At 32.8% G+C, this 15138-nt stretch overlaps 2 protein-coding genes and 1 pseudogene across 3 annotated transcripts; 1 reads left to right on the top strand and 2 right to left on the bottom strand.

The window, feature by feature from the left end:
• The first annotated feature begins 1770 nt into the window (after positions 1-1770).
• LOC108915134 (chitinase domain-containing protein 1) lies at positions 1771-3659 on the top strand. The gene is made up of 6 exons (XM_018721097.1): positions 1771-2385; positions 2447-2627; positions 2676-2879; positions 2937-3095; positions 3146-3368; positions 3421-3659. The coding sequence occupies exons 1-6, from the start codon at positions 2107-2109 to the stop codon at positions 3563-3565; spliced, it is 1191 nt and encodes a 396-aa protein (XP_018576613.1). The 5' UTR covers positions 1771-2106; the 3' UTR covers positions 3566-3659.
• A 74-nt stretch (positions 3660-3733) lies between these two features.
• Positions 3734-13133, bottom strand: LOC108915130 (inositol polyphosphate 5-phosphatase E). 2 transcript variants are annotated; one of them, XM_018721093.1, is made up of 9 exons: positions 12874-12955; positions 12712-12823; positions 12523-12658; positions 12276-12450; positions 12069-12226; positions 11745-12017; positions 6630-6856; positions 6351-6574; positions 3734-4000 (listed from the first exon to the last, which is right to left on the bottom strand). In XM_018721093.1, the coding sequence occupies exons 2-9, from the start codon at positions 12742-12744 to the stop codon at positions 3886-3888; spliced, it is 1341 nt and encodes a 446-aa protein (XP_018576609.1). In that variant the 5' UTR covers positions 12745-12823; positions 12874-12955; the 3' UTR covers positions 3734-3885. The 2 variants fall into 2 exon arrangements, with proteins under 2 accessions (XP_018576609.1, XP_018576608.1); XM_018721092.1 differs by having other exon boundaries at positions 12712-13133.
• Positions 13134-13424: 291 nt separating this feature from the next.
• Positions 13425-14170, bottom strand: LOC108915128 (annotated as a pseudogene).
• Between the last annotated feature and the right edge of the window lie 968 nt (positions 14171-15138).

The following is a 15138-nucleotide window of genomic DNA, read 5'->3' as shown; positions in this document are numbered from 1 at the left end:
CTAGAAATTGGCCTCAATGATTTGGGATCGAGGGGGATTATCCCTCTTTATCCTGCCTCATCTCGTGTAGGCCTGGACAGCCTTCGTAGGTGGGCCCCATCCGTCGTCTACCCCGACCGCAAATGCGGCCGGTGTAGGCGCTTTGTGGGACCTCCTTTTGTCCTGGCTGGGCCCCGCCGGCTAGGGCCCTTTCTTCTGGCGCTCTTCTTGCTTCGCCGGCTCGTCTGTGTAAACCCCGGGGGTAGTGTCATGTTTATGTGTGGTATGGTTGGGTAGGGTAGTGCGGCTATGCAGCCTGGGATGCGCTTTGCTAAGGTGGCCCTTAGGCCAGCGCGGGAGGGGAGTGGTAAGGAGGGTATGGGGGGTGTGTACGTGTGTGTGTGTGTGTGTGTCGTTGTCTTCGTTTCTTGATCCTGGCTGTCTCTGAAACAGAAAAGGTTAGCGGGCAGGGTTCAAGTGACTTGCTACATTCTTTATATGTACACAATAGTACACATGTATTTAATACTATATTTCAACTACAGTTAAAAAGATTTATGAATTTGAATTATAGCCCTTGAGTACCTGGCATATATCTCCGTCAAAAAGAATATAAAAGTTTGAAATCTTAACAATTCAAGGTAAAGTAAATAAGTTTATTTTCGTCCATTAATATGTATTATATTGGGATTTGATCACATGAATATGAATATTCAAGAGTAGTTGTTTTAAATATCAAATTGTAAATTGAAATGTTCTTTTTATTTATTTCATAGTACTCCATAAAATTATTGTGCATAAAAAGCTCTTATAGATTTTATGTATTTATTTACAAATATGTCTTTGGGTTCGAGATTAATCCAAACATTGCAGCAACTTGTCACTAGCAGTACAGATTATAAAAGTATACGTCCACTAGCAAGAGAATTCTTCGGTTCTATTTACAATATTGCAACATCTGATTATACATTTACTCAAGAGGAAAAGTTGATTGTTGGGAACTTGGTCCATAGTTCATTACCAATTTTGCAAACCTACCTATGTTTGCGTGTTGATGAATACGACAGCCATTCCGGTTTGATTTCCAGGATGGACAGGTCATCTTTACAATTTTTGTTAGATGATTACAAAGATTTTCCCGTCTCAAAAGGAGAAAAGTTAGGTGATTATCTGCCTTCTCTTATTGATACTGAAGACTTAGCACAGTGGGATAACTTTTTGAGAAATTACATAGACGGTGAGGTAGACGCAATCATAGACACATCGTCGGACGAATTTTTGAATATTCCCAAATCGCATTGGTGGTGGCGTCAGTAATTATAATAATATAGACATACACACATACACATACATACATACCTACATAAATACATGCACAAATGTTTTTTTTTCTCAACTACATTGGCTACACGCTACACATGATTATCTGTGTATATTAGTATAATCTCGTAGTTGTGTGAAAACAGGAATACCCTGTTCTTTTAACCAAATTCTTATGTTTCTTAAATTGTCTAGTATTTTTATCAAACATGTTAATTAACCTTATTTATACCTATATATTCAAATGACTTGTCCTGTAGTTTTATATGTCCTTTTTAAATTAAATAATCCTCATTCTTTACTTTTTATTGTAATTATGCAATTACATTCATTATTCAGTTTGTTTAAACAAGTTCGATTCCTTAAATAAAAGTTCAGTAGAATATCTGTATTTACTATTTATTCACAATAATTTAATCCTTTTTTGTAGATTATCTAGAAATGTAAGGAACGTTTTCCCAGCATCTCCTGATCCAATTATTCCATACTTTAATATTTATTATTTAGGTTCTAAATGCTTCCCATAGATAACAGATATAATACAGAAAATTCTTCCTTTTAACTTTATAAATTTCTCTTTCAATTTCAAAGTTTTGAGGTTATATTTTGATATAAATTCGTCTTCTTCTTCCTACGCGTGGTATGCACAAAATATCCTCTCGGGGATATTTTGTGGTGGTATGAACTTGAACGTGCAATGGAATTATGATTGGATATTGGATGGCACAATGCCCATAAAAAATAAATTCAAATTCATATTGTTGTCATGTGGTGATGTAGTCTACAATAAATTTAAATTTATTTATTATGATTGCGAAATTCTGTTACCTGTTAGTCGTATTTAATATCTTCAACATAAACAATGATGTAGTCGCAACTTTAACACCAAAATCTCCTCGGGGTAATAAAGAAAATAAAAATAAAATAGATAAAGTTAGGTTAGGCCCTCAAAACTACACGGTGTTCGATAAAAATCTTGTTAATGAAGCAGCTACTGCCAAAGATATTCTAACAAATTGTCAAGCTTTTTTTAGAGAAACAGATGAATATAGATTCGATGGATTAGTCTTAGGATATGTTACTCCTGTAAGTGTTGAATAAATGATTATTTTAAACTGAAAAGTGTCAATGACTAAGAATATTTCAGTGGAATAACCATGGATATGATATAGCTAAAATATTTGGAAATAAATTTACACACATTAGTCCAGTGTGGCTTCAGATAGTACGAAAAGGCACTAAAAGCTATGAAATTCGTGGCACTCACGATGTCGATAAGGAGTGGATGGTTACCGTCCGAAATGCAGGAAGGGAAAGAAAACTTAAAAGTATGTCATTATTTATTTAATATTTTACCTTATAAATCGTTTTTGTAGTTGTACCCAGGGTATTGTTTGATGGGTGGACTCGCAATGATTACACGAAATTATTAGCTAGTAAAGAAGAAATGGCCGCTTTAATTAATGCATTCGTAAAAGCTGCTAAACAGTATGGGTTCGGTGGTTATGTAATTGAAGTTTGGTCCCAAATTGCCTCAGCTATACAGTTCGATCCTTTGATAGATCTCATTCGGAATATTGGTACGCTATAAAATTATGAATATTCTTGTAATGCTAATTATAGGTATTTCATTCCAGCCGATGGTTTAACTGTTGAAGGCTTAGATATAATACTAGTAATCCCACCAAAACGCGGCAAAGATGAACTGTTTACTGGTAAACATTTCGATGCCTTGTACGACTACGTTACCGCTTTTTCTTTGATGACCTATGATTTTTCCAACCCACATATGCCAGGTGAAAAATGAAATTCTTTACCTAAATGTATTTACCTCGAGATATTCCAGGTCCAAATGCTCCTTTGCCATGGGTTCAAGATTGCGTAACGGCGTTAACTTCAAATAAAAATAAGCGTAAGAAAATACTGACAGGTCTCAATTTTTATGGTAACGATTACACTTTGAATGGGGGTGGACCAATTGTTGCCCACGAATTCATTAGCAGACTCAAATTATTTAATGGAAAATTACAATACGATCCACAAATCGCAGAACATTTTTTTGAATATAAGTGAGTATATTTCAGTAATTTTTACTGTTTTGTTATTGTGAACCTGTTTCAGGGAGAGTGATGAGAAAAGACATTTGGTGTTTTATCCGACGTTATATTCAATAAACAAAAGACTCGAGTTGATCAAAGAGTTGAACACGGGTATTTCGATATGGGAACTAGGACAAGGATTGGATTACTTCTACGACCTGTTTTAGGTACTTTTTGTAGTCATTTTTTTAGCTTTTGTATGTTCCTTTGTAACACAGTTTATTGTGATATCTACACTGATAAAAGTTTTGTAAGTAGTTATAGCTTGCATTTTATTTTTATATTGGAAGCACTACACAACGAAATGATTGATATTAAAAATAATTGAACTAATGTATTTGAATGTGAAACTATATTTTGGTACAAATTACTTAAACCAATCCTACCGTTAAACTAAATTTGTTTTTAAATTCTAAGGGAATTATGATTTACTAAAAAGTTAATAAATAAAAATATAATTGGACTAGAACGTTGGTCATCATATCCGTTATTGCAAGGAACAAACTGTAGTGGCGCCTTTCGCACTGTTCAGAGTTGCCGCTCGCCGTTTCAGCCCTTCCAAATATACGTCTCTGTTGAACAAGCCCGCAGCTACTGGGATCCTGAAAATCACAAGAAATCCAGGGTAGGTTCTGTCCAATTGACGCAACCGCAAGAGTTATAAAGCGTGGACACACCTCGATACTTGCATATGTGCACTTTACCGGGTCAATGTAATTTTCGAACGGAACAATCAATTTTGACGAATGAAGCCTCAAATTATTCGTAAAAAAGTTCTCGGTTAGGATTTAAATTCTACGCAAATTGAGTTCATTTCAGTTGTCGCTGGATTCACTTTTCGTGCACCACTTTAAGGAGAAAACCACATTAGGAGGTTCAAAAAATCGCTGCCAAAATTTCAAACGAAATTCCTATTCATTCCGATTTTATAACTCGAAAACCGAAAACCCATCGGGTCAGTGCTTGGGCGCACGGCAGCTAAGGCGAAGCACTTGTTCAAGTACTCTAGTCACTTATTAAGCAAAAAAATAACAGATTCAAGCTTAGGATTATGCCTATGAGGAAGAAGGATTGTTATATGGTGTTGGAATCGCTGATTGATCGGAAAGCAATTCTATATTATTAACAACTTTCTCAACTTTTGGAAACTTTTTAGTTTTCAGAAATCTTCAAACATGTTTTTCTTGAAACGACTTTTTTTGATTCACGGAAACTTTAGTTCAAAAAGTTATGAACCGATCGTTATGAAAATTGAAAGTGTGTTTCTTTATGAAATTACAAAGAACATGAACCGACAATTGGGCTGATATCATAATTTTAAGGGTGTTTTTTATTCAAAATAATTGAAAAAATAATTGTGAAAATCAATGCTTTTTTCAAATACATGTCAAAATTTCGATTTTCACAATTTTTACCCGCAATGAGATTCATAGTTTTAGAAGACATGTTATTAATGCAGGAAAACAACTGTTTTGCTTTCAGATCAAAATTGTGACCTCCACATTTCCCGCGAAGAACCAACCCGGACGACGACCCTCGGTAGACAACAGCCCTTAATTTCGGCATTTTCAACTCAAGTGACTTGACAAAATTTGTAATGTAATTCAAAATATTGATAAAATAATGTCAAAGTTTCATCAAATTCTAATCAACTAGTCCCACTTTAAAAAATTCATGAGAAACGTTTGAAAATCAGTCTCCTATGTGGTTTCTCCCCTTAAGTACTTTCAATTGCAAAATAAAAATTAACAAGAACTGAATCCATAGTAAACATTCGGCTCATATTGAGGGGATAAAACGGGATTCTAGCCTTGAATTTATTTTTAATTGTATTATTAATTCCCTTTTTATCTGTTGATGTTAATACCAAAGTCCTAATTGGCCCATAATAGGGAGAAATGAGTACTATAGTCTTCCCGAAGTCAGTTGAACATGTATAAAAACGCCTAGCAATAAAATTTAATGAGCTTGATAGGCATCCCTAAAAGAGTTTTCTGCTAAAGGTAAAAAATTATAATAATTTGTTTATAATGTGTAAAGGTCTCCAAAATGCCTTATAATAATATTAGTAAACAAAATATCTCTCTTATTTCTCCCTTTCGCAATTGTAATATGAATGATTAATAGAAGGTGCCTATAATAAATTAAAATTACCTGAATCACACCAAATTCTGCATTGCTGCACTGCACTGTTAGGCCATTTGTCAACAACTGAATTTATGGCCAGGTCGCCCAGTGCGGCTGTGTTTGTTCCGCGGTTACACGCGCGCTCATTCTTCAACTAGGCAATCAGACCTGTATATGGGTATGACTAAATAAATATGGGATAAAGTTTTTCAAATATTTAGGCCGAGTTGCTGCGTCAGCGACCGAACTTGGTACAAACTGCCAATTTCTTGGTTCTTCAATTGAGATCGGAAAGACTATACACATTAAATGAAGACTTGATAATATTTTGACTATTTTGAATGTTATCAATTTGTATCGTAACATGTTCATTTTTTACTTTACTGTGAAGGCATTAAACTAATTCAAACAAATTACAATTTTTTTTTCTAAACAATCAAATGAAGTTAAATAATGTTCATCGGTTTTCTATTCTTGAAAAGTTAGGAATCTTGTCTATGCAGTCTTGGATATTTTTGCATACTTATATTTCTGGTATCGAAGAACATTTTGTTTGACTTCATTTGACAGTTTTTTAAAAAACTTTGTTGAATTTGTTTGAATTAAGTTAATATCTTTAAAACAGAGTAAATATATGAGTATTAATAATAGAATAAATGTTTTTAAAAAGATATTATTTTTTCTACGATTTTTGTGGCCAATTTTTTTATTTCTAAGAGTTCACAGTTCGTCTCAATTGGAACATCCATTCTAAAGTTATAAGCAAAAATGTGTCCACATAAAAAAACTCCAATACCATTTATATAAAGTTAAAATATGACTTACGTATCTAAACCAGGCCGCAGGTGCACCTTGAAAACACCCCACACCGGTTTATGGTCGGACGTAGTAATAGAAGGTACTGAATCATACACCAAACACCTCAAAGGAGGAGTTTCCAACTGCCCGCTCAACCTCCTCGTGCTCTTTTGCTTATACAGTATCCTATCGGTATAAGCCGGAGTCCTCTGTTTGGACGACGTATCAAAATTTTGAGTCCCGGGGTCATACTGAAACGATTCATTAATCGCATAAAGCAACGCCTTTCTTAATGACTTAACGCACCTTATAAGTAGGGGAGAAAGTTATTTTAGCCTCGCTGAATCCCTTGAAAGCCGCTCCATCGGCCAGAACTGAACACAGTTGATCGTGGTGCATGTAGCCGTGAGGTAAGTGCGGAGGTAGTGGAAAGTTTGTTTTGGACAGCCATTCTAGTACTTTCGCTCTTGGAGTGGAGAGTCGGAAGTTTAGGTCGCCGGACCAGAACACATAGTCGAAGTTCTGTGTAACATCTGGAAAGAAACGTTCGTGGTAATGTACAGGGTGTAGTTAAACTGCTTGGCCAAACTTTAATGGCGGATTCTGTCACAAATTAATGAAAAATGGTTCATGTAAATATGTGTACAAAAACGTTTCCATTTCAAGACACAAGGTGTTCAAAATCAAAGTGATTTGATTTACATCAAGCTAGAAAAACAGTGGAGGAAAATTAATGTGAATAACATTTTATATTATTTTCAGGTAACATTATTTTTAAATAAATTGATGCCATGACACTTTTAGAATAATTGCTTATACATTGCAGTGAAACCGTTTGTGACATTTATGTTTTTTTAGTTTAACAGATCATCTCTACAAACATTTTTGTTAATATGTGACCTCTAGAAATCCTCCAGCACTATTAATTTGATACCTTTTATTAATCAATAAATCATCTAATCAACTTTGAATGAAATTATGTGTTATTTTTTGAAACATTGCAAAAATTAATCAGATTTATAGCCCAGTTACTGTAGCTGAAAACATAGTAATACCTCCGAATTTTTTATAACTGCATTGATTTTTCTCAAAATTTAGAATTAGGCTCATCTTACCCCCCACTTCAAAACTTATATATGCGTTAGGTGTGCTTTTTGTTCTTAAGGGGTGAAAACCACCCCTTATTGGAAAAAAAAGAAAAAATACAAATTTAAGCATTTTATGTAATCAAATCTTTTTTATTTATGCAGTATGAGTAATTTCATGTGCTATCTAACATGATATGCATCCCAAATTTTCAACCTGGAAAAACCTTTAAAAACCACCCCTTTGGATGAAAATAATATAAAAAAATTGTTTCCAACTTGAAAAGTTTTAATCATGCATTTTTATCAAATTGAAATTGATTTCTTGATTAAAAAATCTTTTTTATCAATTGCAACTTTTCAACCCTTGAAAAATATCCCTTCTTTCGATAATAAAATGAAAAAATATTATTGAAAGAGTAGAAACATTTTATATGTGCATTCGTATTAAATAAACATTTATTCCCTTCTTATAAAATAATTTTGAATTGATTGCAACTTTTCAACCCTTAAAATTGACCCCTTACATTTATTTATATATTTATATATATTTTCCTAAAATTATCACCTATACACGTGTTTATTTTTTTGACAATAACTTTCTTACTTTTTAAGATTTTTAATCGCACAAATGCTCATTTTGCAGGGAATTGTAAGGGCTACATGATTGTTGAGTTGATCTTTTTTAAGCCCTTCATTTTTAAGTTTGATCATTCATATGATAACTTAAAATGGCGATATCTCGATTAATATTAATTTTAGAGGAATAATAAAATAAAGCAAAATCTTCAGCAAAAATAAAGCAAAATTTTTTTACTCTTGTATTTTTTCGTACACTCTTTAATTTTTAAGTTACAGCAAAAAAATCGAATTTTTTAAAAAAATTTGAAAAATTAACATTTTCAAAAATTAAGTTTTTTTTCGAAATCATGCTTTGTAAGTGAGCCAAAGACCCAGAACATATTCTTAGAACATAAATGAAGAAATCTGTAAATGGATTGCATTTAATTTTAATTCTGTCGCCAAAGGCACTGATTTGTTTATTTTTTTCTTAAAAAAAATGAGACTATCATGTTATTTCGATCATATTTCCATTAATTTTGATTCTAAAGACTTTTAAAACAGCTCATTTTAAAGGTTTTTCAAAGTACTTTAAAAAAGGTTCAAATAGTTTTGTTTCCTAATATTTATGGTTTTGGCGTTATTTAACGTTAACTGGTTCCAATTTAGTTTTTAGCTAACATAATAATGATTAAAAATCCATAACTCGGTTTATGTTGCCATTAGAGAAAAACAAAATAATACCATTAGATTTGTTTTTTTATTACCTTTCTTTTTGTTCGTTACAACTTTTTCGTTAAATCCAATGGTTTCAGAGTAATTTGCAAAAAACTGTCCGAAAACAAGCACTTTTTCAGTAAAAAATCAACATTTTTGATGACGAATTACTCGGAAAATATTGGATTATCCAAAAAACTTTATATAACATTTGTTACTTAAAATTGACTTCTCTATCGATTACTGTGGTTATTTTTGGCGTAAAAATTTACACCCCCAAGAAGGAGTGGGAACAACCCGCAGGGCAAAAGCACACTTCGGCACTATATAAGTTTTGTTCCTTGAGGCATTCCCCACATTCAGTTAAAATTCCATGTCAATCGGTTCAGTTATAAAGATTTCAGAGATAAAAACCCTGAGTAACTGGACTATTATTGATGACCAGTCGCTTACCAGAGAATATTTTTAATTTGTAATCTGTTATTAATCATTTTCAAATTTCATAAATTATTCTTTGAATTGGATTTGTTATGCTTACTTATGAATTACTTTACATTTCTATACTGTTTTTGTACTTTATACCTGCCTTCTCATTAACAGATTTTAGAAAAATTACATTGCGCATACCTTGTCCGTTATTTGAAAAATTTTAAAGTAAATCCTCGTGAAATGTTACCTTTATTATCATATTTAAGAAATTAAAACAATTGTTAATACGTATAAACTATGATTTTAATAGAATTATTGAAATATAGAGAAAAAAATGATCATTTCATATGTTCCGTTTGGGACTATAGTCATTAGGTCATTTTTGGTAAGTGACTGTCATCACTAATCAGATTTCATGTAAAATGAACCATAACACAAAAATTAGGAATCGGGTAACTAATAATTTCATAATTTATATTTCTTTAGAATCATTTACTTTTCGCCTACTTATTTTACAGAGAGGTAGTAAAGATGGTTACTTTTCCATGTGAATGAAATGGATTTAATTTAATTAGACATTTAATGGTCAGTTATTACAATAGTTTTTTTTTAAATCGGGATGGGAATTATTACATACCACTTTAATGTAGCTACCAAATTATGCAGATGTTACCATCCTGTTTAATATTATCAAAATAATAGTTAAAAAACAAAGAAAATAATGGGAAAACCAAACAACTCAAAGTATACTTAAACGACGTTCAAATTCAAACACGTCAATTGTTAATTATAAAAATTTTACTTACCATCAGAATATTTACCTGCGCTATGTAACGTTGTGATCGCAATATTAAATAAAATATATAAAAGTATCTACTTAAAAAGAAAAAATTATATTATTCTTAAATAATTACGTTTTTTTCCAAAATGGTACACCGCTTTTGCTGTAAATCTGAAAAGAAAAAAATAGAGTTTCAGTGCGCAGACAAAATCAATTTCCACAAGCAACACACAAAAAAAATTATCAAACAAACGAAGTAGTATGCAGAATGAGGTTTATAGTAGGTACACATATTAGAGAAGTGGATGAGATACCCGTTTACTGGGGTGTTGTGGGTAAGAAGAGTGTGTATATACACAAGGTGTTACTTTAAATGGGGATTACTTTGACCTTTAAAATAAGTTTGATTTCTCATATGCCAAAAGTGAAAATTAACAATTTTTTTATACTTTCTTCGCAATTTTTATACCTCGCCGCTGAACAGGTTGCAGTAACCACAAACAACTCTGTATGCTAGCCAGGAGAATATACCCAATCGGGAGCTGTGGCATGCATTGTTATTAAACTCCTTCGTTCTTCATTCGTATTACATGTTTTTTTATATCACACAAAAATTTAACAATGAAGACACACAAACACATACTGCCACTAAACACTGAAAATAAATTACATATAAACTACACTAAATACCACTTTAAATCCATTTTACTATAAAATTGACCTTGACAAAACACAATAACACTACGCTATTTACATTCCGATAAAAACTAATTCTTCACACGAAAAATCACGAAATTACCTACTTCACCTTCTCATGAACAGAAAACTAAAATATATGTAATAACATGAAGCGATGATATAGTGAGCTATTCACTTTTCGACGAATTGTCCTTGACCATTTGTTTTTACCCGCTTAGCACCCTATTGTCATATCACATCAGATGAACTAATATTACGTAGTTCGCCTAAACTAGATCAATGTCATGGGTCATCGACACTTACATTCACAAAGTAAACACAGTGCTTTAAAAACTTTGACAAACAAATGATTACATTTAATAAAACTAAAAATAACTATTTTAAAACAAATTAGTTTTAATTACAGAGTAATGTATGTCTATATACATACTAATATTAGTTAATATTTAATAAGTCCAGCACAAATTATTAATTTTTTAAAAACACTCGAAACATTTTTTAATGTTCAGCGCTTTGATATAAAAAAAATGTGGCAACTTTAAACAATTATGTAGCAAAGTTGCACAAAAGCTGCCTTTATGAAATTTTATTGTTTTAAAAAGGCAACAACTGATAAGTGTGCACTATAACTAAGTCCGCTGCCCAGTGACGGCGTAGACATGAATTTTAAGCAGTTTAAAACACAAATTATAACCCGAATATTTATTTGATTAAAGATATAAATATTGCGGATTAGTATTCTGTTCAACACATACTATTATTCCAAAAAACCGAGCCCCATTTAAAGTTACACCCTGTACAAATATAAAGGGTGTTTGTGGATAAAACTAAGTGCAAAAAAACACAAAAACCAAACTATTGCAAAAAGCTAATAATGTTACTTACTAATCTCTTAACTGTTTTTAGCTGTTTATGATTTCTATACAACTGTGCAGAACGGAACTCTCACTAACAAAAGTTACTAACTTGATAGAGTCATATATTTCGCACCATTACTATTATTACATTTCTATTATTATTTAAATATTTTAATTAATTCTAGAGCACTTACATACTCTAATTTCGTAGACGTTCAAGATTAAACATTTGTATTTTAAGGTAAAAATATTTACACACATGACAATGTAATCATATATTAAAGATACCAACCTTTGCTTTTATTTTTACAAGGCAGAACTTTTGGCAGATCCATGGAATGCACAATTTTTTTAACATCTCCAACTCTCTCCTTAACTTTTTCTTGGTGGGCGGTAAGATGAGCTGTTACAAATAAAAATGAGGTGCCAAACAACATAAAGCAGGTGGCCACGGCGCCTTTCGTTCGGAAAGCACTTCCCGGCCTCACAGACAAACTAGCATCCTCAGGGATAGATACGTACCATATTAAGTCACGTCGTATAAAAGTGGACAAGTGCAATGTACCTTAAAATAAACGTGCTGATAAGACTAGCATTCATAGAATGGTTTTCATACCTAAAGATGCAGAATGGAAGAGCAAATGAGACGGACCTATAGTTTCTTGTAAACTAACTTCCCACTCGTATCGTTCCGAAGATGATTCTTGCGTACCAAAAGATAATATATCTGGTACGTGCTCTACACCAACTGGTAGGACAAAATCATTTAGTTCCCTGAAAAAGTAATTAAGTTATCCAAGACAGAAAAATTATTACTATTTACTTTGGTGGTGAGTGCCCGTTCATATTCCAAGTACCGACAAATATGGTAACTTCTCTATTAGGACATACTCTGTCAAGTTCTACTGCACCTAATAACGAATTGGCTCCGATTTTTCCCTGTAAAAAGTTTCTCTGTCTTGCTTTACTTGTTGGAATAAGATATACATTACTAATTCCTAAAAACCAAACAAATATTTTAATTTGCTAGTTAATTTAACTTTATTTTTGACTACTAAAATAAAACTTACTATTTTCAGCATCTCTTAAATTCAAAATACTTTCATGAGATATGGATTTTTCATCAAATTTATTTTCAGAACTTTCTAGATCTTCTGCAATGTCATCAATGTTACTTTCAGAAGCACTGTTCCGTCTATTTAAATTCTACAAGAAGCGTTAAGAAAAATAAAATTAAAAATTCCTATGATTCTACTTACATGAGATATGCATAATTCTGTTTTACCATTCATATTCCTATGTTTAATATCAAAGCTGAGAGGTCTCTTTGAAATAGTAATGTTACTCTTTGCTTCTGAAGAGGTTAGGTACCTTAAAGATTGATCTTTTGCACTTTGACTTCTTGAAACGGCAACCCCTACCTTGTTAGGTGTCTTATTTGGCAACAAGTAGCTGCTGAGGCTCTTCCTTTTGTTCTTGTCTTTGTTTTCCATTGTTATTGAGAGATTAGTTATTGATTATTTTGTAGTGATTTCATACATTATCCCAGAGGTTTCAAATATGTTACTGCATTTTCCCATAAAGTATTAAATTAAATTAATGTAGAAATTAATGCATCGAAACTCACGAATTAAAATGAAAAAGCAAAAAATTAAATATAACATACAACACTTTTGGTTATGTTGTTTGTATTGAAGTTTTGACAAATGTCACATAATACAAGGAAAAGTGTCTTATTCTTCTTCTAAATTTAACCTGCTGTCATGTATTATGTTAGTACTGAAATCTCCTAACCCAAAATAAATGAAGTGATGAATAATAAAATTAATTCTACTTCATTATTTACTTTTACGGAGCTCTCTTTTCTGGAATAAATCATATTTGGCAATAATAATTATTGTTGGTTAGATACATTACGTATATTTTATTTGAAGTCACTTCTTTATACATATCTTACTCAAATTAAAAGAAAAACAATATAAATGATTTATTAAAATTAATTAAAAATACAGTTTAAAAAATGTAACATATTACTGGCATTAATTTTGCAAATGAACCATATAAAACCAGGTAATTAACATTCCTACAAAGAAAGTTAGTATGTGAGTTAAACACGGAAGTCTGGGGAAACTTTTCGTAGACATTTTGGACATGTAGTTTAGGTTGTTGAGATTGTATGGTGGATATCTCACAGCAGACATTCGTTCGCCGAAATTACTGAGTTTCTTGATAAGAGTGCCTTTAGAGTGGGAAAAAGTATCGAAGGAAAATTTTCCGTGATAAGCACCCATACCACTATTTCCAACTCCACCGAAAGGTAAAGTATCGCATGAGAAATGCATCATAGTGTCATTAACAAGCAAGTTACCGCTGGATGTGTTTTTCAAAAACAGCTCGTGGATTTGACTGTCATTGCTAAACACGTAGAGTGCCAAGGGTTTTTCCATTTTGTTGATAAACGACACAGCTTCTTCCGCATTTCTGATGTTAACTATAGGCAAAACTGGACCAAAAATTTCCTCTTGCATTATTATATCGGCGGAGTTTACTCCTTGTAAGATTGTCGGCTCGATGAAGCGTTCCTGGGGGTCGCTCTTTCCACCCAACGCTATCTGTGAACCTGGGAAAATGATCAATAGTATTAGTCTTAGGTTAGAAAATGGATATAACTATTTTTGTAGTAAAGCAGTGCAAAAAAAGTTAAGTGTACATAATCATTTTTCACGTTAGAATTGTCTTTTGTTCAAAATCTAGAATTTTTTCAAAACTTCGCGAAATAGTGTAGGCGTGAGGGATAAGAAGGAATTAAAGAACATTTTAAGTAATTACAAAATGAAATAGATTAAAAAGTATAGAATCCGTCTATTTCATTTTGGCCTAATTTAAGCCTTTAAAAAATTTAATTGCAATTTTTTGAATATATTAGTCTATTGTAGTGGCAACATGAGCACGCTAGGATCCATTTTTATGTGCAGTTATCTCGGTGTTGCCAGATTCATTCACTAAAATGCATCCGCTACAATAAAATTATATCTATTTACAAATGACACATAAAATTGCGATTAGAAGATCCATATATTACTGGTTTGTAAATTAAAGTTATTTTAGCAAATATCGTCATATATCATTTTCAAATAGTATTGATATTTTACAGACAACTTTGATTACATTAATCCGGGGACTTCAACGCGAAGTCCCCCATATGGCACAGCGGGACGACGACCACAAGAGGTCGCGTCCTGCTGAATTACCAAGACAGACACGACGACTTGACTATACTCGGACCGACAGAACCGACACATTACGGACCCGTAGGACGCCCCGACGTTATCGACATTGCCCTCTTAAAATCTATACCGTTAAACGCCCAAATATCCACCCAATACGAAGGGTCTTCCGCCCACAATCCAATATTTCTGGATCTGGGGCGAAGACAGAGATATGAAGGCACCTTCACGAGGAGGTTCACTGACTGGGAGCGTTTCCGAACAGTAATGCAAGGAAACATGGCGCTCCCAGTCATCGAAACCACCCATGATCTGGAGGCGGCAATCCTCTCCCTTGAGACTGACATTAAAAACGCCCTGACTCAGACTACGACGGAGACTATTGTCCCCCGACTGACAAACCCCCGGGGCACCCTCCCCGATGACATAAAAAACTTAATACGTGACAGACGACGTGCG

This window comes from Anoplophora glabripennis, unplaced genomic scaffold (genome assembly GCF_000390285.2).
Source record: "Anoplophora glabripennis isolate ALB-LARVAE unplaced genomic scaffold, Agla_2.0 scaffold1251, whole genome shotgun sequence".
NCBI lineage: Eukaryota > Metazoa > Arthropoda > Insecta > Coleoptera > Cerambycidae > Anoplophora > Anoplophora glabripennis.
This window is presented reverse-complemented; position numbering and strand designations above follow the sequence as displayed.

Coding starts and splice junctions, on each gene's coding strand:
- LOC108915134 (XM_018721097.1), top strand. CDS start 2,107: ATGATTGCGAAATTCTGTTACCTGTTAGTCGTATTTAATATCTTCAAC. Junction 2,628..2,675: donor AAGGGAAAGAAAACTTAAAA/GTATGTCATTAT, acceptor TCGTTTTTGTAG/TTGTACCCAGGGTATTGTTT. Junction 3,096..3,145: donor TTCCAACCCACATATGCCAG/GTGAAAAATGAA, acceptor GAGATATTCCAG/GTCCAAATGCTCCTTTGCCA.
- LOC108915130 (XM_018721092.1), bottom strand. CDS start 12,945: ATGGAAAACAAAGACAAGAACAAAAGGAAGAGCCTCAGCAGCTACTTG. Junction 12,451..12,522: donor TTTAAGAGATGCTGAAAATA/GTAAGTTTTATT, acceptor TTTGGTTTTTAG/GAATTAGTAATGTATATCTT. Junction 4,001..6,350: donor CTGCGGCCTGGTTTAGATAC/GTAAGTCATATT, acceptor TGTGATTTTCAG/GATCCCAGTAGCTGCGGGCT.